At 33.2% G+C, this 24,341-nt stretch overlaps 1 protein-coding gene across 14 annotated transcripts in view; it reads left to right on the forward strand.

Annotated features, from left to right (window-relative positions):
* The window catches only part of Cdc42bpa (CDC42 binding protein kinase alpha), a 309,215-nt gene that overhangs the window by 162,670 nt on the left and 122,204 nt on the right, over positions 1 to 24,341 (forward strand). For 11 of the 14 annotated variants that reach the window (XM_048809282.1, XM_048809272.1, XM_048809276.1 and 8 more), the window contains exons 12-14: positions 2,449 to 2,582; positions 16,134 to 16,376; positions 16,627 to 16,737. In XM_048809282.1, coding sequence (XP_048665239.1) covers positions 2,449 to 2,582; positions 16,134 to 16,376; positions 16,627 to 16,737 — 488 coding nt within the window. The remainder of the gene's footprint in view (positions 1 to 2,448; positions 2,583 to 16,133; positions 16,377 to 16,626; positions 16,738 to 24,341) is intronic. The other 3 variants (XM_048809279.1, XM_048809281.1, XM_015483570.2) reach the window with 1 other exon arrangement.

A 24,341-nucleotide genomic window follows, 5' to 3' on the forward strand; every position in this document is an offset into this window, starting at 1 on the left:
AATATGTAAATCAATGGATGTGTAACTGATGTGATTCTGCAATCTGTGTATGGGGTGAAGGTGGGAGTTCATAACCCACTTGAATCAAAGTGTGGAATATGATATGTCAAGAAATTTGTAATGTTTTGAACAACCAACAATAAAAAAAAAAAAAAAAAAAAACTTAGCGAGGCCTTTTCTCAAAATGAAAAAAAAAAAAGGCCCTGGAAATGTATCTCAGTTGTAAAGCACCCCAGGTTTAATCCCTAGTACCCCCGCCCAAAAAAAAGTTGAAATAAAACAGCAAAACTATTCTTAAAGTTTATTGAAGCTATCCTATGAAACAGTTTGTTATAAACTTCATATAATTTATAATTTTATGAAATATGGATTTATTTCTTATAAAGAACAATAGAAATAAGTTAGTAACTTAACAGTTTACCAAAAAAATCGAATGTGTTAGGGTAGAACTCTTCAAAAGTACATAAAAGAGTATGCTCAGAAGTGATTACTAAATGTACCATTAGGATGATTTCTTTGAGCCATAAAATTTGATTAAAATGTACCAGGAAATGACAGAAATCAGCAGCTTCACTTACTAAATTTTGACTGTCATTACCATAAACAACAACCTAAATTAATATCTACATTGAAATTATTGAAATACTGGGTATAAAATAACAGAAAAATATTATTTAAACATGTTTGAAGGAAATTAGAATAGAAAATTCCTATATGAAATGCTGAAATTTGAGAAAATGTTAAAAACAAATCTTCTGATGTTCATATAAAACATTCATTAAAAACTATTACTAAGATAGAATAAAAATTTGTTAAATTTTTTTGCATATATTTTTAAAAGTTGTCAACTATGCTATTCATAAATATATATAAACTTTCAGAGTTTTAAAACAAAATTTTAAAATAAAGCTATGCATTTAGGACACTGACCATCATTAAATTATTTTGTTTATGGAAAGTGGAACCATTTAGTGCTTGAAACATTAATGTATTTAAGTGATTTTTTTAGACTACAGACATGTTTATACAAATGAAATGCTCTTCTCAGTAGAACTAACACAATATTATCACTTTTTCATTTATTGAAAGGATGATATCAATATACAAAACTTTGTGCATTTGTTCCACTTTAATGTACAAATGAATCACCTGAACATTGTATATAAATTCTGATTCTTTGGGTCTGAGTGGACTCTGAGATTCTGTATATCTAAGTTCCTGGAGAAGGTTAATGCCACTTGTCTGGGGTTGACATTTAGAGTAATAATGTTGTAAAGAATAGCAAATGTCCAAAACAGAATTAACAATGAATGTGTTTAGTATTCTGTTTTCACAAACTTTAGTTCTTTTATTTACTAGTTCACTTTTGATACCAGGATCATTTCCTAAGAGTTTTTAAAATTTTATTTAAGCATATATGAAAACTAACAATTTTGTTTAGTAACAACCCTTCTGACCCAATCATATGAAACATTATTTAGTAACATTTATTTCCAAGTTGGAGAAGTCAGTGCAAAGTTTACTGGGCTCTGGCCTTCATTCTGGAACTCATTTAATAATAGGACCTTAGGCAAGTTATTCAACTCCCTGAGTTATTTCATCTGAAAAAAAATGGAAGAACTGATTTAGATCAGAGGTTTTCAGATATTTACTCTAAAAATCAGAGTTTATTTTGTAATTAGCCAGTGGTGAAACTTGACTAAGTGATCTGGAACCAAACTATTAGAAGCAAAACCAACTTAAAGAAATTAGGCAGGCTGGAGATGTGGCTCAAGCGGTAGCACGCTTGCCTGGCATCATCACATACAAACAAAGATGTTGTGTGCGCCGAATACTAAAAAATAAATATTAAAAAATTCTCTCTCTCTCTCTCTCTCTCTCTCTCTCTCTCTCTCTCTCTCTCNAAATAAATATTAAAAAATTCTCTCTCTCTCTCTCTCTCTCTCTCTCTCTCTCTCTCTCTCTCTCCCTCTCTTTAAAAAAAAAAAAAAGGAAAAAAAGAAATTAGGCATCAGCCCTATAATGCTTACCCAGGGTAGAGACAAACTTGTTTTTTCTCCTTGGTTGGGTGGTTTTGTTGTTTTCTTAGTTTTTAAGTTTTCATTTGGTCTGAAGGTGCTGTCTTTGGAAGCGTGGTCTTTTTTTCCCCTAATATATACACATTAGTGTTTCAAGCACTAATATAATATATACATATATTATAATAATATATATGAGGCATTTCTGCCCATAAATTTTACAAATCTTTACATTAAGCATATGTCATTCACTATCTTTACAGTGAATCAATATTCATTTAACTTGTCTTGAGTCATACTGGTATGTGGTGTTAATAGATTTAATCTATACCAAATTCAAATACTTCTTTTTTTTTTCTTTTTAATTTGTTTCAAACTGTGGTTCAACCATTTGCTTTAATGGTAAAAGAAGCATTGTCTTGTTTTTTAGAATCCAGTCATTTGGAGCAGCAACTTGAAGAAGCTAATTCTGTGAGGCGAGAATTAGATGATGCTTTTAGACAAATCAAGGCTTATGAAAAACAAATCAGAACTTTACAACAAGAAAGGGAAGAGCTAAATAAGGTAAAAATATATGAATAAATTGTTAAAGCCTTTTCTGTGTTCTTCATTTTCTGTGATCATAATACTGAAAGCATTTGTAATGAATACTAACAATATATAGTCTGTTTTAATTTTTTAAAAGTTGATCTAAAAATTTTAAGAATTGTTTTGATGTATATCATTTGATTATTATCTTGTAATGAAGAAATTGAATGTTCTTAAGGCTTTTAAGGAAAGAATATTTAGTTTATTTGGAAAGTTAATTAAAAGACTTGATTAAAAGTGAATGTTGTTGAAAAAGAAACATTTTGAAGAAATATACTAGTAGAATATATTTAGTATCTATGGGAAAATTTAAAATGCAGGAACATTTTCATTACTTATTGCTGATAGGAACATTTTTAAAAGATTATAATTAAAAATCACTGATTTAGTTATTTTTACAAAATGTCAGTTTTTCTTTCAAAGCAGTATGGATAAACAAACTAAAGTCATTTTCTTAAGAACTTTGTGTAGCATTTAAAACAGTATTGGAAGCATCAACAAAATTTACTGATAGCTAAGACTCTGCAACACAGTCATATAAAGTAATAATATTCAAGCAATAGAGAAAATACCTGAACCACATAATGTTAGGTATTGTGGCTTTCATTAACAAATGAAAAAAATGTTGGGATTAACACTTTATAATGCAAACAAATGATCAGTAATTTAAGGAACGATATAAATTATATTCAATGATGTAATATATTATGCACTGATTAATATATAATGAAATCCTTCTGGGGAAGATTTATAAATCTTCCTACCAATAAAGATCTAGAAGAAATTAAAAATAACAACCTTTAAATAAAAACTGTATAATAACAAATTGACTGTTGATGAAGTTAATCCCAAAGAACTAATAGACAAAATTGTTAAAGATTAAATTGAATTAGATAAGAACATTTTTTTTTTTTTGCATTTCCTGCAATTTCAAGCAGTGGTTAGTATTGCTCTATCTAAATTTATGGCCATTTTAATAATATTTGGCATTTATAGCAGATAAATATTTTATTTGCTTTAATGATAGATAATATTTTAATATTAGTGTTTTCTGATATGAGTGGTTTAACGCCAGATTGTTTTATTGGTAGGATTTCTCAGTCAAATTTAGCTAACATAATAAAGATGAAAATATGTTACCTAGATTTTATAGCAGTAGGTATTTTTCCAGTTCTAAATAGGATCTTTTTTTTTTTTTTTTTTTTGGTAGTGCTGGGGATTTAACCCAGTGCTAGGCAAGCACTCTACCAACTGAGCTTTATCCCCAACCCTCCCTAAATAGGTGTTAATACTAAAAATCTTTTTAGAATATTTTTTGAAAAGAAAAATGCCTAAAAGAAACAGATTATATGCATAAAGAATTTTAAGAGATTTGATTAATAGCGTACAGATGGTAAAAAAGGAATTCATTTTCTCCTCATCCTTGCTAACATTTGTTATCTTTTGTCTTTTTTTTAATAATAGCCATTCTAGGAGTTGTAAGTGGTATCTTATGTGATTTTGATTTTCATTTCTGTGGTGATTAGCAATGTTGAATATCTTTTTACTTACCCGTTGACTCTGCATGTCTTCCTTAGAGCAATGTCCATTCAGGTCCTTTGCCATTTTCTAATAGGGCTAGCAAATATTCTATTTTTATAATGCCAAATTGTTTTCCAGTATACCAGATTAAATTCTTCCCAGTAGTGTATAGGAGTTTCTAAGTTCAACATTATTTTGTACTTCCAGATTTATTACTTTTGACTAAACTAGTCTGAATTGAGGTTTCAGGTCTAAAATAATTTTTATTGTGATTTTGATTTGCATTTCTCTAATTACTAAAGTGGTCAGGTGTATTTACATATGTCCAGTCATCACTTATATTTTTTTTCCCAAAGTGGCTTTTAATATTCCTTTTACATTTTTCTGTCCAGTTATTTGTCTTTTTCTTATTGGTTTGTAAAAATTCTTAAAAATTTCTGGACATGTTAACCTTTTGTCAGTTATATATTTTAAAGATACCTACCTGTGGCTTGTCTATTTACATTCTTTTACTTTTGATTAACTGAAGCTCTTAGGTTTAATGTAGTCAGGCTTGTCAGTACTTCTGTGTTAGTACATTTGTTGGATTGTACAGTATTAAGAAATCTGAGGTTAAAAAAAATCACTAAATTTTTATCTTTTAAGTTTGATCATTCTTATTTATGTCTTTAAAACCACTGGAAATTCAGTTTTTTTGTATCATGTGAGATAAGGGTCCAATTTTACTTTTTTCCATAGGACTCACCCATTGATCATTTGCTAAAAAGGCCTTCCTTTTACAGTATTGTGGGATGTCACCTCTCTTATATATATGAGATTTTCATATTTGTATAAGTCTGCAACTCTATTCCTTGAAAACTGTGATGGAATTGTGATTAAAATTACATCAAATCTATAGATCAACATCAGGAGAATTAACATAATATTGTGAAGTTTTAATTATTAATATTCTGAGTGCACACACAAAAGTGAAGAGCAGAGCAGATTGTTAACAATTACATACAGCAGATATTAACCACATGGCTTCCTTGTATGCCAATTTTTATCTGTAGGGCAATGCCCTGAGAGCTGGCTGGATGAAACCCTTCACATGAGAAATCTGTATTGTGAAGGAGGAACCTCAAAAACATTTACCAGGTGTTAATAGAGAAAAGAGGTAGCTGCTTGCTTCTTAATCCTATTCCCCCTTTCGAGAGAGTCTTCTAGGAAGTGTAAAGTGAAATTTTGGGTTGTTTCTCTAAGCCTTTGGAATATAAATTAATTACTCCAAAGAAAAGATAAGCTGGAGGTTCCAGCATCACAAAGAAAAAGTCTCCATTGTCCAGGTTGTCTTCCACTTCACCTTGAAATGCTAACACATTTCCTGCAGAAGGTAAATCTGGAGTTTTCTCACTATTGAAATTAGTCATAAATTACTTTGTATAATTGCATTTAGTCTAGGTCCCAAGTGTCAATAAAATTTGTTCAGAGGTCTAATAATGCAATGACAAAAATAGTTTTTCTGCATTTCCAGTCTTTTAATCCATAAACATGATATCTTTTTGTATACTTCAAGTCATTTAAAATGTTCTTTCATAAAATTCATACAGGTAGTGTTTTCTTTTCTTAAATTTATTATTCTATTTTTCCACATTTTAAATGAGATCTTTAAAATTTATGTTTTCTCTATTGATTTTGTTCTCAATAATATCATTCAACTCTTGATGAAAATGGGATATAAAAATAGGCTCCTTGAAATTTTCTGGAAATATGGACAAATTTTTTTTCTCCTTTTGGATGTTTATAATTTCTTTCATTGTCTTATTACATTAGCCAGGACTTAATGTTGAGTAAAAGTGCTGATAGCAGGTATCCTTACCTTTTTTTTTTTTTTCTCCTTTAGTAGTAGAGATTGAACTCAATACCTCACTCACTGAGCTGTATCCTCATCCCTTTTTCATTTCATTTTTGGGGTTGAGACTTTCTACATTGCCTGTAATGGCCTTGAACTTGTGATCTTCCTGCCTCAGCCCAAGTAGCTGGTATTACAGGTGTGTACCACAACACCTGGCTCTAAAGGAGAGTACTTTTTTGTGCGGTTGTTCAGGGGGATCAAAATTAGAGCCTCACTCATGCTAGGCAACTACTCTATCAGTAAGCCAAATTCCCAGCACAGCAGGCATCCTTATCTTGTTCCTAATTTTTTTAAAATTTGTTTAAATTAGTTACACATGACAGTACAATGATCTTGACATATCATACATTTGAATCAGATAGGGTATAATTCCTCATTTTTCTGAGTGTACAGGTTGCAGAATTACATTGGTCATGCAGTCACGTATATACCCATGTCTTTGATATTTTACTACTAATAATGCTTGCTCTTAAGATTTTAGTAAGTATTTTCTAAGATGTAAGGAAATTGCTTTCTATTCCTATTTTGATGATTTTTTTAAAATTAAGAATAGGTATTTGCTTGGCCTGGTGGCACACACCTATAATTCTAGCAACTTGAGAGTTTGAGGCAGGAGAATCACAAGTTTAAGGCCAATCTCAAGCAACCTTTCAAGATCCCTGTCTCAAGACAAAAACATAAAAACAAAAAAATGAACTGGGCCAAACATGATGGCATACACATGTAATCCCAGCTGCTGGGAAGGTTAAAGCAGGTGTTTCGAAAATTTGAAGTCTGCCTGGCAACTTAGCAAGACCCTGTCCCAAAATAAAAAAGGGATGTGGTTCAATGGTTAAGCGCCCCCAGGTTAATCCCTGGTACAAAAACAAAAACAATGAACTGGGGGTATATGGAGCTCAGTGATAAGATGCCCGTGAGTTCAAACCTAGTACCCTCTCCCAATGGAGTGGGCATTGAATTTATTAAATATGCATTCTGTACTCTTATTGATAATTATTATATTCTTTTAATGATCTGTGCAGTTAATTACATTTACAGACCATTTTTATTATTAAACCACTGTTACAATTTTAAAATTAAGCCTGAATTGCACATTATTTTCCATATAATAATGATATATGATAGTATAGGTAAAATCTGTACAGCAAATTATCTCCTCTAATAGCATTCAGATTCTAAGTGCTTTACCTATGTTAAATTGTTTAATCTTCATCACAATCCCATAAAATAGGTATTTTTGAAAATTATTCTTATTTTACTAGTGAAACTGAATATTGAGAGAATAAGTTGCTCAAGATTATTAGAGATGGAAAGTGATGGAAGTAGAATTTCAATACATGGAGTGTAGCTCCAGAATTTGTGTATATTAACATATATCACTGGAACTTATTTCCTCGTTTTTAAAGGATTTTTACCTTTGTTTCCATTAATGAGACTGGCTCATAATATTTCTGTTAACCTTTCTTGAATTTTTTTGGTCAAGATTACATGTCTAGTAGAATCAGTTGGGTGACATTGCCTCTTTTTTTTTTTTCCTCTTGAAAAGATTGTATAGACAAACTCTCCATTAGAGTAACTACCTATAAAGTCATCTGCAGCTGGTGGTTCTTCTCCACTGCTGGGATGGGGAATTTTATTGACTGTTGATTCAGTTACTTTAATTGTTGTAGGGCTTTTAGGGCTTTAATTGTTATAGGGATAATTGTGAAAACAATATTGAGAAATTGTATTTTCTAGGATTTTTTCATTTTATAAGTTAAGAAATTTATTGGCATTGAGTTCTTAATGGTATTTTTCTATTATCTTTTTTGACTTCTTTTAGATTTTTTGTTGTAGCTTCTTTTTTCTTTCCTTATACTATTTAGTTGTTTCTGTATGCTAGTTTTCCTTGATTGGGTCTTACCACATATGCCTTTGTTGTGGCTTTGTTGATCCTCATTGGCTGGCTTTTGGCTTTATTTATTTATTTATTTAAAGAATTTTTTTTTTAGTTGTAGATGGACACAATACCTTTATTTTGTTTATTTATTTTTTTATGTGGTGCCAAGGATTGAACCCAGTGCTTCATACATGTTAGGCGAGTGCTCTACCACTAAGCCACAGCTTCTGGCTTTATTGATCCTCATTGTTCTGTCATTTTTATTTCATTGCTTTATGTTCTTTATTATCTTCTTCCTCATATTGGGGGAAGGGTGTTGTTCTAACTTCTTAAGTAGAATCTCATTGAATTTCAACTTGTGTTTCCTTTCTAAGTATTTCAGGGTATGGGTTCCCTCTATAGTTCTACTGTATCACCAACTTTTAGTATATAATAATCATTTTTTGTTGTTTATATTTTTAATTTTTCTTAGTTGTTTAAATATATTTATGATTTTTCATTGACCAATGAGATATATGTGTGTATTTTAAATTTTCACTATAAAATTTTTTCAGTATATAGAATTAATATCTTTTTATTAGAATTTAATTGTGATGTTGTTAAAGAACTTAAATTTTTATGATATTTGTTCTTTGAAATCAACTCAGATTTGCTTCATGGCTTAAGAGTGCTCTATTTTAAAAATATTCACTGTGTGTTCTTGAAAAGACCCTGTGTTTCCAATACAGGATATAAGCAAGCTCTTATACATGTGAAGAAGCTTATTACTAGAACTTAGTCATCTTTATATTCACTATTTTTTTCCTGCTTTGTTTCTGTATTAATGATTAAGAAATTGATATCTCTCATCATGGTGATATAGTTTTCAATTTTTCTCTGAAGTTCTAGTAATTATTTTTACTGTATTTTGAGACTACCTTATAGAACACATTAAAAGTTCTGAATGTTTTTTATTCCTAGTGTATTGAATTTTATGATTGCTTTATATTTCCTATCCCCAATAGTCTTTTTTCTACTAAAGTCTAGATTTCATTTCTTTTCTTTTCTTTTCTTTTTAAGCAGCAAAGAGGTGTTTATTGCGAGCTAGCTTGGTCCTCCACGCACACACAGCAACTGGTGACGCTGAGAGGCTCCGAGCCCAGGGTTTGCAGCATTTTTATACACTCTTTGGGGAAGGCAGGGAATTCACATACATCATAGCATCTCTTAGCAAATCATCACACAATGCGGGAAAATCATAAAACAACTCTAAAACATGATTAGCACATTCACTGGAGGGGAACAAGTTGGGTAAAGGTGATTGGCTAGTACAAGAGGGGGATTCGTTTGAACTGATTGGTTTAAGCCATGAGGGGTGTACTTGCTGAACTACATGGTTTCCCAATATGTTATCAACAACAGTAAACTACTGGGAGGGTCATCTGGCATCCCAGGTATCTTCACTGTCTCATGCTGATTGGTGGCTGCTAGGGGGTTCCTATGGGTCCTCACCTAGCCTGACTGAGTCACTGCAGATCTCTACTGTTATTTGTAGATAAACAACTCAGCAGGGTGGGTATATGCCTAGCAGTGCTCTGTGGGTCTTTCCAAGGACAAGGGTCACACCCCTTTCCTTAGATATAGTTTTTACAGGCTTTGCTCTGAGGTAGTGGCTGGTTTTTCATTCCCCCCTTTGTCTAGAAACTTGGGAACCAATCATGGTTCCCTCAGTTGGGGGCCTATTTGGGCAGGCTCTACATCTTGGTAAATAGTAACCCTCAGGGAACAGTCTTCAACTTCCCAGACTCACTCAAAATTGGCCTTCTAGATCCAACCTGACTCGATTTATCTATCTACACTGTGTATCTATTTCTGGCTTAATTCCCCCCTCTAATTTTAGGAACTGCTTATTGCTGTAAGGAGAAGGGGTGATGGCTTGTTCTGGCTGCTTCAGAGCTGAAAGGGGGCATCCAATGTGAGGGGGCTTGATGACATGGGGGACAACGTGGGGGACGTGAGTTCCCTTTTAGAAGTCAGTTCCATTTGAAGTCTGGTTGGGGAAACAGGTTGTCATCTGGGGATGGGTGCTTCTATGAGAGAAACAAAAACCATGAGTACTGAATAAATGTTGCAGCAGCTGGAACATATCGCTGTATAATAGAAGTTTCCTCACCAGGCTTTAACATCCCCAGTTATCAGGAATGTAAACATAACATTTAACTTTTAGTGTTACAGATGTCCTTCCCCCATAAGATACAGTTTAATAATTTAATGTCATCTGATCTTGTAAAATCCTTTTACTAGTATGACCTCTGTGTCTAATAGAGAAACCTTTAGTTCTTTTACTTAGGGCTGCATAATCGTACTAGCAAACACCAAGCCTACCTGTGTAGGTTAGGAATATTTGTAGGCCTTAAACTAAAAACTACTCTGGCAGTTCCTCTTGATAGTTTCTTTTGATAGTTATCAGGCATTCCTGCCTAAGAATCTCCATTGTAGCCTCTAGTCTTACTTATTCTTGGGGGCTAACACAAGGTGTATATCTTAAGTTACATTTAACTATTATTATTACTTAAAATGCCCAGGAATAACTGTGTTTTGGTTTTAACTGTCTTTGCTAAGTGTTTAAGATGAAGCAGTCAAACTGACTTTTGTTTCTGTCTCTTGTTAACAGTCAGCTTAGTTTCCATGGGAGTCCTGGGGGAATTTTACAGCATCTTCTCTGTTCTTGTAGTGCCATTTGCGCTAGGATGGGTCCAGGTCTTGCTTGACCATGTGGCTTCCCTTGGAAGCATCAGGAATGTCTCCGTTCTCCCATAACCCTCCTCTTCATAGCAAAAGCACTGGTTGGCTTTCTGTTCTCCAGTGGTCTCATTAATCTCCCGGATCAGGAGGTTATGTGGCCCAGAGTTGCAAAGCTCTTTAAAGAAGTCCCCTGCTCCCTGGATTCAGACTGACTCAGAGGGCAAGAGCCAAATATTGGTTTTCTTGGCATTTTAATTTAACTTTAATTTTAAAACTTAATCTTAAACATCTAGCAAATAAATTTCAACAACCTTATATTAAGAGTACCGGGCTTTAATGTCTATCTCTTTATCCTGTAGGTGATAACTCACTATCTTAAATTAACCCAGGTTGTGTGTTCTTAAAGCAGTACCTCAGCAAAACATTAACAGGCATTCTTTAGACCTTTTATAAGAAAACTACAGAACAAAATTAACAAGAGTAAAAACATATTTAGTTCGTGTAATAGCTACCTTGAACTTTGGCAGAGTTATACATTATGCCCCCTGTTTGAGATCCTAGTAATCTTGACAAAAACTAACTTTTGGTCACAATTTTAAATGTACTGAAATCTGGCCTACTTCTTTTGTAGTCATTCTCACATGTACTAAGATGGGACACAGAGCCTTACCTGAGGTAAGGCGGGGCTCTTCGTAATTAAGTAAAGTGCTCTAGTTCTGAAGCTGATCTTTGCTTTTTAAACATCATTTTACAAAGCTTACATAAATTGTTGCTCAAGTTCACATAAATATCAGCTAACACAATATGGTATCACATCTAAAACATGAATTAAAGAAAGGCTGAAAGCTTTTAACCTTTTGTAGAAAAGTAGCAAAGTACTTTTGTGTTTTACAATATTAACCTTTACACAGATTAGGCTCTCATTAACTTAAAAATATCCTTAAATTGTACCTCAATGTAAAAAGTAACAAAACTTTGCACATCCTATTGATAACAGGTCCAGTTTTAGAACATCAAATGATATAAATAAATCTCCAATGTGTTTTTCATTTAAGCCTAAAATTACCATACAACTTTAGAACACCAGCTTGATATAATGGTCTTTTAAAGTTTCTACCTTACAGACTTGTATACCTAGACGATACGAACACATTTAATAGCACAACAATCACATTAATGTTTTTATATTAACCAAGTTTAGCTCTTAAAGAAATAATATATTACAATATTGCAAAATAACAGTTGTTGTTTAACCATAGTTGTAAAATTTTTAATTTCTTTAAAATTACTTCTCAAAAAACTTACATATATAATCAACTTACACAGACCTTTATCATTTACTTAAACCTATATAGCCAACGTACAGACCTGCTTTATCACTTACTTAAACCCTCTTATTTACTTAATTACATAGACTCTCTTATCCAGAAACACATTTTTCTTCTATTAAATCCATACTTAGAACCTTCTAATTTCTTTTTTCCATCTGTTAACTTCCTTTTCTGTTCACATTTTGAAACAATCTTTGTAAATTTCTGAATTTAGGCAGATTATTTCATAGACATCAACATTTTATTAGTTTTTTTTAATCACCTAGGAAAAACTTATAAGCTTAATTTTAAAGACATCTTTACTTTCATCTGTTTACCCAATTTAAATTGAACCGTTTAAATCACGTGAATCAAAGATATTTGGATCCATTTTTTTAAATTTTTCATGAACGCTCTATATATCTGCCAATTTTCATAAAGATATCATTATTTTCATCTGTTGACAACACATAATACAAGTGTGCATACATAACACCATAGTAAAGGACTTGTAGCTTTTCAAAGGTGAAATCTCCATTGCAGTGTTTAAAAACTCCACAGTTGATATCAACACATTATTCCCCATGTCTTAAAGGGCCAGAAACAGATACCAAAATAAAAGACACAGGACAGATAGACAGAAGGAAGCTCCAGACTATGGCTGACAGACAGGAACTTTTAAAACCAGATAAGAGAGGAATCTCCAAGTTTCTAACTCCCATTTAATTATGACTCCTACACCAGTGGCACTATAGATGTCCCCACGAGTAGACCAGATGTTCTCACCGAGGGGCAACCAGAAGTGTAAAATCAAGGGTCTCAGTGTGGTGATTTTACTACATTCAGTGTCCCCTTATTTTTAAGTAGACAGAGATGGAGCAATCCTTACAGTCCAGGGAAGGAAGGAGGGAGTTTCCCAAAGCAAAAGGGGCCTCGGCAGCTGCTGGGAGTCTCTCAGTCCCTCCTTTTACTTAAAGGATTAGCTCCTTTGGTTAGGTCCAATCCCAGACACGCTGGCATATCTCCTAACTTTCCAGTAGTCAGCTCTCAAAAGTTAATCCTCCGCTTGCAGTTGTTTCGAGTGCTAGGCTTCCCCAAGAATGCAGAACAGGGGCTTCTCTAGAGTCCCCTCTGGGGTGCCAAAATTTGTGACTGAAAGTTCAGTTCCTGTCCTCAAAGCCAATTAATGCCAATTTAATAATGAGGACAGGGTTTTGAGAAAAATAAAAAGGGAGATATCAAAGTTCTTAGATCCCCAGCAGGCATTTCCCACTGCAGTGGGTCCACTCAAGCCAATTACGGGAAGAAAAGAAAACATTGCTTCCCTAATGCCATTTAACAAAGGGGAGTAAAGTTTATCAAAGTTCATTAAAAGACAGCTAAAAGGGGGTGTAAGAGGTGAGAACAGAAAAACTGGCGGTTCTATTGACTTTTGGTCCCTTACAGGGAAGCAGGAGAAGCATACCAGGGACATTTTCAGGCTAAAATTTAGCTTAAGTTACCTCCACACATCTAAGGCAGATCGGAACATGGGACACTGCATCTGTCCAAAGTAAAACAATGCCATCACACTGAACAGAGACACAGACAAAAAGACACACAAAGACACAGATTCCCTTTTCAGATTGTTGACAAAAACAGAAGTGGGGTGCTGGCCCCAAGCCAACTGGGGCCTTCCCCTCAGACAGATAGATTGGGGGAGTATCCCCCTCAGATTGGGTCTGACAACCCTAGATTGGGAGATTAGTTCCCTTGCCAGGATGTTGGAGTGAAGGCGGACAGGACAATAGAAACAAACACACATAACACAAAATTTGCAGCGCAGCCACAGAATTCACAGTGCGTTGTGGATTGCTACCCAGAAACTAAAAGCAGAGGCGGACGGAGGATCCGTCAGCTACAAAATACTTTAGTAAAGACTTTACAAAATACTTTATTAAAGGCAATCCACACAGAACCCAGAAGGGGCTAGGGACGTCTCCCACAAACCCTGTTTGCTAAGTCTACCTGGACCTTTTGCCGACCACAAAATAAAGAACCAGAACCTGCAGGCAACCAGAGTACAGAAAATTACAGATCGGCAATGCCTTTACTTACCAGCCGGATTTTCATCACCTCTTGATCAGGGTGACTGGGTAGGCTTATAAGGGGAATCCCTGATGAGCCCCCATATGTTATGCTCGAATTCGGGACCCCCAAAAGACCATCAGAGACCAAGATCGATGTAAGCAGCCAAGAGGTGTTATTGCAAGCTAGCTCAGTCCTCCGCACTCACATAGCAACTGGTGACGCTGAGAGGCAGATTTCATTTCTTAATCTGTTACAGCAAACTGCCTTTAACTGGTGAGCTTAGCTATTTATTTATTTACTTATTTAATTATTTATTTAGTGGTGCCTGGAGCCTTGTGTGTGCTAGACAGACCTCTACCACTTAGCCACATCCCCAGCCCCATTTTATATTTATTTTGATTATTGATGTACATGGGCATGTTTCTACCACTTTATTTTTTCCTTTCTGTTTGTTATGCTTTTTTATGCTTCTTTTTTTGTCTCCTTTCTTCCATTTTTAAAAAATTTTTAAGTACATATAATGTTCATCATAATATATTTATATATTTGTCATTATATAGTGTTAAATACATATATTGTGCAGCAAATCATCAGATTTTTTTAATTTTGCAAAATCTTTTCTTAATGTTCTTGTTTTCTTATTTTTATTTTACTTTTCTACTCTTTCTAGTCTTTGATTGTTGTTTTTAATTTTACCATAAATATTAAGTGTCTAAATTTAATCTTAAGCTACTCCTCCCCTCAAATAATATAAAGGCTTTTAATTCTCTTATCTTCCCAATATATATGCTGTTTTTGACAAATATTTTAGTGGTTATGACTTACTGTACACATTAGACCATTTTATAATGTAATCATATATCATTTCTTTATATTCACATTCATGTTTGCCAGTTTCTTAGCCCTTCATTTCTCTTGCATTAAATTTTCCTTCTAAGAACATTTTTCTTTCTCCTTAAATAAACCAGTAGAGGTTTCTTTAGTGTATATTTGATTTTGGTAAGCTTTGACAATTTTTATTCATATGAAACCTTATACTTGAAAAGTAATTATTTTGAGTATGTGTTTTAGTTATTTTTGTCTTGTCTTTGGAAATATTTATCAGTGTTCCTATTTCTGTTGTTACTTATACATCTTTTTTTTATAGTGGGGAATAGGTGATTTTTCCTATTTTTGCTGTTTCTTTTAAAGTCTTATTTCTCTAGTGTTATTCAGATTCATATTTTGAACCTATCTGGGTTTGAGTTTCTTTTTCTTTATTCATAAATATAAAGCGGGATGTGTTTAATTTTAACATTTTTTTTCATTTCTAAATGTTGTATAAAGTTCTTTTATAAATCTGCTTGGTTGTTTTTAATAGTCTTTTGTCATTTTCCCATTTCTATAATTTCATTTTTTATTTCTTCAGGCATTTTATGTTTTCTACATAGCATAGCAACTTTATGTTGATATCTGATGACTCTTAATACCCATATACCTTTGGTATTTATTTTTATTGTTTATGTTCCATTTATGTTTGGTTATGATGGTTGTGTTTTTTGGAAATCTGTAGTTATGAACTCAGATTTTATTGTCTTAATGTGTGAGAAGTCTAAATTTCTTTGAGATTCTTTTCTCTATAGATGTGATTTTCCTTTTGCTAGGAGGCAGGCAGTAGTACATATCTGAGTCCGCTTTAGCCCCTCTAATTCAGAGAGTCTCAGTTTTAGTTTTTTTCTCCTTGCTACTGGTCCACAGCTTCGTCTTCATATTTTTAATCCTTTAGGCAACCTTATTTTTTATCATTTCCAATCATTCAATATACTTTTTTAGAAAACACACCTGTTTATTAAATTTCAGTAAATCTTTATTTCGATCATCATATTTCATATGCCTGTATGTTCCACTCAGTTGTAGAAACCAAGTTTAAATCAGCTGCTCCCTTGCATTTTCTACAATGGCATAAGTTGAGACTTTAAACAGGGTACCATGCCTCTTAGTATCTGCTCAAAAGTAGTTCATTTCCTTTAATTTTTTTCCTGAGGTAAATAATTTTGGCTCTTCTTGACTTAATAATAGCTACTTTGATGGCCAAATTTGGTTTCTAGGTGGCAGAATTGGTAACTTATATTTTTTTTACAAAACTGTAGGAACTAGTCCAGGCTAGTGAGCGATTAAAAAACCAATCCAAAGAGCTGAAAGACGCACACTGTCAGAGGAAACTGGCCATGCAGGAATTTATGGAGATCAATGAGCGGCTAACAGAATTGCACACCCAAAAACAGAAACTTGCTCGCCATGTCCGAGATAAGGAAGAAGAGGTGGACCTGGTGATGCAAAAAGTTGAAAGCTTAAGGCAAGAGCTGCGCAGAACAGAAAGAGCCAAAAAAGAGGTTAGTAGTCAGGCAAATTTCATAGTGCCATGGGATAGTGATTAAAGCTGCTTTTTGAGACTAGTGAAATAATACATATTTCATTTTTTAATTTTTGAAAAAAAGTTATTTTATAGTTTGATAATATCATTTTATGTGAAGTCAACATTTGAATTACCTTCCTATTATAAGATAAATTCCCTTGGGGGAAAATATTTTGTTTGAAAAAAGTAATAACCACAAAATCTGCTCTTTTCACTCTATTTTAAAGCTGGAAGTTCATACTGACGCTCTAGTTGCTGAAGCATCTAAAGACAGGAAACTGCGGGAGCAGAGCGAGCACTACTCTAAACAACTGGAGAATGAATTGGAAGGACTGAAGGTATCTTTTGCTTTCCCTAATTAATGTGTTTTTCTTTAGGCTTGATAAGAGTGTTAGTTTCTGTACCCTCTGCAGTGTAAAATGGAAATTACCCTTAAACCTATTGTTCTTAGTTTTCATTTTTATTTTTTTTATTCTAATTTGTTATACATAGTAGCAGAATGCAATTCATTTCATATTACACATATGGAGCACAATTTTTCAGGACACTGATTGTACACAAAGTATTTTTCACACCATTTTAATTCTCATTCTTACCACAGGGAAGATGATACAGATTTCCTAAGGCTGAAAAAAAGGGAAGGTCACGTTTAGTGGAGAATAGGAATCTATTAGGAAGAAGTTATAATATTTTTTGAGGACTGCCTGCCTGAATAAGATGTACTGGTAATCTGTATTAGAGTTATGGTAAGATATCTAGACTCCTGTCTGTCTTATAAATGACCCAGGAGAGGCTCAGACAACTTTGCAGAACTTGGGTTAGTTGGAATGAGATGATACTAGACACAGGCTAACACATCTCAGCAGTTACTTTTTAAGAGAAATCCTGTGCCATCTCTTGAGTTGGATTACCTAGGTTTAACCTCTAATTTATCAGTTACTAGTTGTATAACACCAAACAAAACATTTAATCTCTTCATGCTTTAATTTTCTCATCTTTAAAATCCTGTCTTATTTCAGGAGTACATATATACATTTGTAAGCTGACACATAAGTGCTCAATCATAATTAATATATAATAATAGTATTATATATATCAATGAAAATATTAGAATCAAAGTGAATGTTATCTCAGGAAGTGTAAGTACTCCTTCAATGTTGTTTAGAATTCTATTAATAACTGTAACATAGTTCTTATTAATGACATTCACAAACCTGTCTCCTCACCTAGACTGTAACCTAACTTATTGAAAACATAGGTAGATTATTAACCTACCCTAGTGCAGAGCCAAATATTTAATACTTGTTTAATAAGTATATTAAATCATACAAATGGTCAGAACTTTTTCTCTGGTTGATTGAATATCAGTGGTTGCAGGTAAAATTCCTCCTCTGGGTTAAATAAAAATATAAACTCTAAGGGCTGGGGTTGTGGCTCAGTGGTATAGTGCTTGCCTAGCATGTATGAGGCACTGGGTTCAGTTCTAAGCACCACATATAAATAAATAAAATGAAGGTCCATTGACAACTAAAAAAAATCACATATATTTGTCTACTTGTCATTATTGCATTGTTTATTAAAACTGCCTAATAAATAATGCATTTAAAGAATGCAGACCAGGTCATAGCACATATTAAAGGCTCAATAAATGCAATGATTATGACCACAGTGTAATTTCCTTAGAATATTTTTTGAAAGTGGAATTTCTTGGTTGAAAGATATATGAATATAATTTAAAAGCACATTTTGGCTCTTTGAGAATTGTAGGAATTTTTAGTCCATTAGAGTAATTTTCAACAGACTTAAAGAGAGAAATAGATCTACAATAAGAGAGACTTCAGGGCTAGAGTTGTGGCTCGGTGGTAGAGCACTTGCCTCGCATGTGTGGAGCACTGGGTTTGGTTCTCAGCACTGCATATTAAATAAATTAATAAAATAAAGGTCCATCAACAAGTAAAAAAAATACTTTTTAAAAGAGAGAGACTTCAGTATATTGGATAGAACATAGAGACATATCAATAGGAAATTGAGATCTTGTTCAGCACTAAAACTAACTAGGCTTACCAAATATTTGTAGAAACTTTCATCCAGTATCAGTAGAGTACACATTCTTTGCAAATGAATTTCCCAAATTCCAGGATATTTATGTTATACCACAAAGCAGTCTCAATTAATGTAAAAAGACTGAAATTATACAAAGTATCTTCTCTAGCCACAATGAAATGGTGCTAGAAATTAATAACAGAAAAATTGAATATTCAAAGATGTGGACATTAAACACTCAAACAGCTCCTGGGTTAAAGAACAAATCATAGGGAATTTACAAAATACCTAAATGAATGAAAATGAAAACACAACATATCGGAATTTATCGGGTTCAGTAAAGCCAGTATTCAAAGGGAAATTTACAGCTATAAATGCCTATATTAAAAAGGGGGAAAGACCTCACATCAGTAACTTTATACTTTAAGGATGTATAAAAAGAAGGGCAAAATAAACCCAAAGATGAAGAAGCAAAGAAATAGAAAAGAATAGGGCAGAGATAAATAATTAGAGATTAGAAGAATGATAGAAGCAAGGAAACCAAAAGTTTTTAAAGAAGATCAGCAAAATTGACAAATCTTTAGAAGACTGGAGAGAGGGAGAGAGGAAATGAATATGCAAATCAACAAGTGAGCACTTTATTACTGACCACTGCAAAGTAAAAGAATTAAGAGAGAATACTGTGAACAAATGTATGCCAACAAAGTAGGCAAACTAGATGAAATGAACAAATTCCTAGAAGGACACAAATAACCTAAAATGACTCAAGATGAAATAGAAAATCATATATGGCTGGGAATGTTGCTCAGTAGTAAAGAGCCACTGGGTTCAATCCCCAGTACCAAAAAAGAATATCTCAACAGACCTATAAATAAAGAGATTGAATTAATATTCAGAAACCTTTAACAAAGAAGTCCAGAATCAGACTGCTCTACTGGTAAATTGGAACCAAAAATTTAAGGGAGAGTTAATACAAATCTTTCTCAAATTCTTCCAAAAATCAAAGAGGAAGAAACACACCCTAACACATTCTGTGAGCTCAGCATTACCCTGAATACCAAAGTCAGAAAAAAAATCAGGAAAAGAAAATTATACATCAACATTTCTTATGACCATAGATGTGTAAATCCTCAACAAATTACTAGTATATTGCATCCAAAGGTGTATTATAAGGGTTGTATACCAAGCAGAGTATTTCAGGAATGCAAGGGTGTTCCAACATAAAATCAATAAATGTAATACATTAATAGAACCAAAAGGAAAAAAAAAGAAAATGATTGTCTGAATGGATACATGAATGTCATTTCAACAATCCAACATTCTTTTTTTTTAAGATTTATTTTTAAGATGGACACCATATCTTTATTTATTTTATTTATTTTTATGTGGTGCTGAGGATCGAACCCAGTGCCTCCCATGTGCAAGGCAAGTACTTTACTGCTGAGCTATAACCCCAGCGCCCCAACATTCTTTTATGATAAAAATTATCAGAAAAATAGGGATAGAAGAGAACATACTCAGTAGAATAAAAGGCATTTTAAAAAACCCCACAGAATATTATACCCAATGGTAAAAGAATGAAAGTTTGCCCCTTAAGATCAGGAATGAGGCAAGGATGCCCATTTCACCAGGCTGTTCAACTTTACTGGAGATTCTAGCCAGAGCAATTACACAAGTAAAAGAAATAAAAGGCTTCCAAATTACAAAGGAAGAACTAAAATGATCCACATTCAAAGGTGATACAGTCCTACATTTAGAAAATCCCAAGGAATAAAGAAGAAACATAATAGAGTTTATAAGTAAATTTACCAAAGTTGCAACATACAAACAAGGATAACACACAAAAATCAGTTGTTTTCCTATAAGCCAGCAGTGAACAATTTGCACAGGAATTTAAAATAGCAATGTCATTTACAATAGCATCTAAAAGAATAAAATGCAGTGAAGTGTGTTTAAACAAGCTAGTTAAAAACTTATACATTGAAAATGATAAAACATCGTATTAAGGAATTAAAGAAAACCTCAGTAAATGGAAAGACACCATCCCGTGTTTATGTGTAGGAGGACTTAATATTGTTAAAATGAGAATATTACCCAACGTGGTGTACAGCTTCAACTTAATTCCTGTCAAAATTACAATAGCCTTTTTTCACACATTTTCAAATTTATTTGGACTTTCAAAGGAGTTGAACATCCAAAAAGTCTTAAAGAAGGAAGATAAAGGTGAAGGAATTCACACATTTTGATTTTACTACTCATTACAAAGTCAAAGTAACCCAGGGTGGTGCTCTCATAAAGTTAGACATACAGACCAATGGCATATAGTTATGAGTCCTGAAATAAATGCATGAATTAATGGTGAATTGCATTTTGCAATTACAAAGTCTGTTCAGTGGGGGAAAAATAGTCTCAACTGTTGTATTGGGATGACTACATATCCAACATGCAAAACAATGAAGTTGAATGCCTTCCTAACGTTATATACAAAAATTAACTAAAAATGAATCAACAACCTTAATGTTAGAGCTGTAACAATAAAACTCTAAGAATAATTTAGATTTGGCAATGGGTTCTTAGAAGGGACACTGAAAATATAAGCATCAGAATAAAAAATAAATTGGACTTTATCAAAATAAAGTTTTATGTGCATTACATTAAAGGACGTTTTCAAGAAAGTGAAAAGACAGCCTGGTATAGTGGCACATGCCTGTAATCCCAGTGGTCGAGAGGCTGAGGCAGGAGGATCACAAGTTCACAGCCAGCCCCAGCAATTTAGTGAGGCCCTAAGCAACTTAGCAAGGCCCTGTCTCTAAATAAAATATAAAAAGGCCTGAGGATGTGGCTCAGTGGTCAAGCGTCCTTGGGTTCAGTCCCCAGTACCAAAAAGAAAGAAGAAGAAAGTGAAAAGACAACTGAAGGGAATGTAAGAATATATTTGCAAATCATTCATCTGATAATGGTTTTAAATCCAGATTATATAAAGAATACATACAGCCCAACAATGAAAAGGCAACCTAGTACCAAAAAAATGGGCAAAGGTCTTCAATAGATATATCTTCAAAGGAGATATACAAATGGCCAATTAACATATGGAAAGATGCCTAGCATTATTATTAATGAAATGCAAAATACAACCAAATGAGATACTATTGCATATCTACTAGGCATAGCTAAATTAAAGAGAGATAGATAGAAAGTAAGTATTGGCAAGGATATAGGGAAATTGGAACCTTTGTTCATAGCTGGTGGAAACATAAAATTATGCAGCAACTTTTTTTAATATTTTATTTTTTAGTTGTAGTTGGACACAATATCTATATTTTGTTTATTTATTTTTATGTGGTGCTGAGGATCGAACCCAGGGCCTCACATGTGCTAGGCAAACGCTCTACCACTGAGCCACATCCCCAGACCCTATGCAGCTACTTTTGAAAATAAATTGTTGGCTCCTCAAAAAGAAACAGAAACCATATGACTCAGCAATTATACTTACAGGTATATATCCAAAATATTTAAGAGCACATACTCTAGTTTTATATCTTACACTGATGTTCAATGAAGCATCATTACAATAGTCAACAAAGGTAGAAACAAAGTTTCTATCAAGCAACGGTTAAACTAAATGTGGCATGTAGATAATGAACAATGAAGAGGCATGTATCAGAAGGCTGTTCTGATACATGACACAACATGATTGAATCTGGAAAACATTATTCTGAGTGAAAGAAGCCAGACACAAAAGGACAGATAATGTATTATTCTACTTATATAAACTATCTAGAATAGGCAGTTTCTTTGAGACACAAAGTAGAAGAGAAATTACCAAGTCCTGGGTAAAGGTAGAATCAGGGAGTTAATTCCTACGGTTGCAGAATTTCCTGGGGGATGATGAAAAAAAAATTTAAAATGATATATTGGTAATGTTCACACAACATTGTAAATGTAATTAATGCCACTGAATTGTACAAAGAAGATGATTAATATGGAAAGTTTTATGTAATATCTATTTACTCCTTAAAAAGTTAATAATGTAGTATATCATCTGGGCATGGTAGTAAGTACCTGTATTCCCAGTTCTCAGGGTCTTATGTAGGAGGATCACTAGAGCCTGGAAGTTTGAGATCAGCCTGGGCAACACAGCGAGATTTGATCTCAAAAAATAAAAATAATAGCGTAGTATATCAATAACCAAAAATAACCACATTTTAAACCTTAAGTGGGTGAATTGCTAAGATAACATGAATTTCAATAAAAATGTTTTTAAAAGAATAATTGTATGTTGCTAGAGTTTGTTTTGTTTTGTTAAAACTTATTTTATTAGTTTTTGCTAGGCATCCTATTACACAGTACCACAGAGTGGGTGGCTTAAAAAAACATTTATTGTCTCAGTTCTGAAGGCTAGAACGTTAGCACAGTGTGCTGGCAGAGTTGGCTTCTGATGGTGTGCTGGCACTCTTTGGCATTCTTGACTCGTAGATGTATCACACTGATCTTTGTCTTCATGTTCACATGATGTTTTCCCTATGTACATGCCTTTGTATCCTTTTTATAAGGAGGTATTCATATTGGAGTTGGAACTACCCTAAAGACCTCGTTTTAACTTGATTACCTCTGAAAGACAGTACTTTTAAATAAGGTCACATTTGAAGTACTCATGATTAGATCTTCAACATAGGAATTTGGGGGAGACATAATTCAAACAGTATCAGTTGTATTTTTTCAAAACTCAACAGTCTCCTAAGCATTTTATTTACTAAAGATTGTCGCAGCAGGGCTGGGGTTGTGGCTCAGTGGTAGAGCACTTGCCTAGCACGTGCAAGGCCCTGGGTTCGATCTTCAGCATCACATAAAAATAAATCAATAAAATAAAAATGATATTGTGACCAACTAAAAAATAAATATTTTTTAAAAGTTGTCAGCATAATTTTAATGATCATAAATATTCAAGAATAATATTCACATAGTCAGTTCTCAAACATACCTTGGTTTTACTTTTGTAATCACCTAACTGCCATGAACACTTTTATGTACTATTCATTATTTTCTTAGAAAAGACACTTAGAAATGAAATTAGTAGATTAGTAGATTATTTAAAGGTATTTCATAGATACTACAGAGCTTTGTAAATTTGAGAGGCCCAAAAGTTGTTACTGCTTTCTTGCATTTCTTGGTTTATATGGATTATTAATTATTTTATCTTTAAGTTATTTGCCCAATTAATTTGTAGTTCTAATGTTTTTACTTACAGTTTGAATAAATTCTTTACTGAGTAAAAATTTTACTTTTTCTTAGACTTTTAGAAACTTTACCAGTTTATTATTTGCCCTTGAGTTTTGTTCTGGTTTATTTTTAAAATTATATAAGAATCATTTATTTGTTTGTTTGTTTAAGTATTGGGAATTAAATCTAGGGGCACTTGACCACTGAGCCACATCCCCAGCCCTTTTTATATTTTATTTAGAGACAGGGTTTCACTAAGTTGCTGAAGCTGGCTTTGAACTCATAATCCTCCTGCCTTAGCCTCCCCAGCTACTGCGATTATGGGCATGCACCACCATGCCCCAGGAGAATTGTTTTATCCTTTTCTTGATGTATCTTCTATTCCTTCAAAACTTGGCTTGTGCTTTTCTTTGTAGAATTTTCATACATATTTAATTCTGCTTTTTTTTGGATGTTTCTGTGGGATTTAAAAAATATTTAAATATTTAATCTGGAATTTGTTTTGCTGTATGTTATTAAATGAGACCTTTTCTTTCTTATATTGCTAGCTGGTGATTGATTCTAGTTCCATTTATTAATTACTCTATTCATATCTTTCTCCTTCTTCCCTTCTTTCCCTTCCTTCCCTCCCTCCCTCCCTTTCTTCCTTCCTTTCTTCCCTTCATCCCTCCCTCCCTCC

Source organism: Marmota marmota, unplaced genomic scaffold (genome assembly GCF_001458135.2).
Source record: "Marmota marmota marmota unplaced genomic scaffold, marMar, whole genome shotgun sequence".
Classification (NCBI taxonomy): domain Eukaryota; kingdom Metazoa; phylum Chordata; class Mammalia; order Rodentia; family Sciuridae; genus Marmota; species Marmota marmota.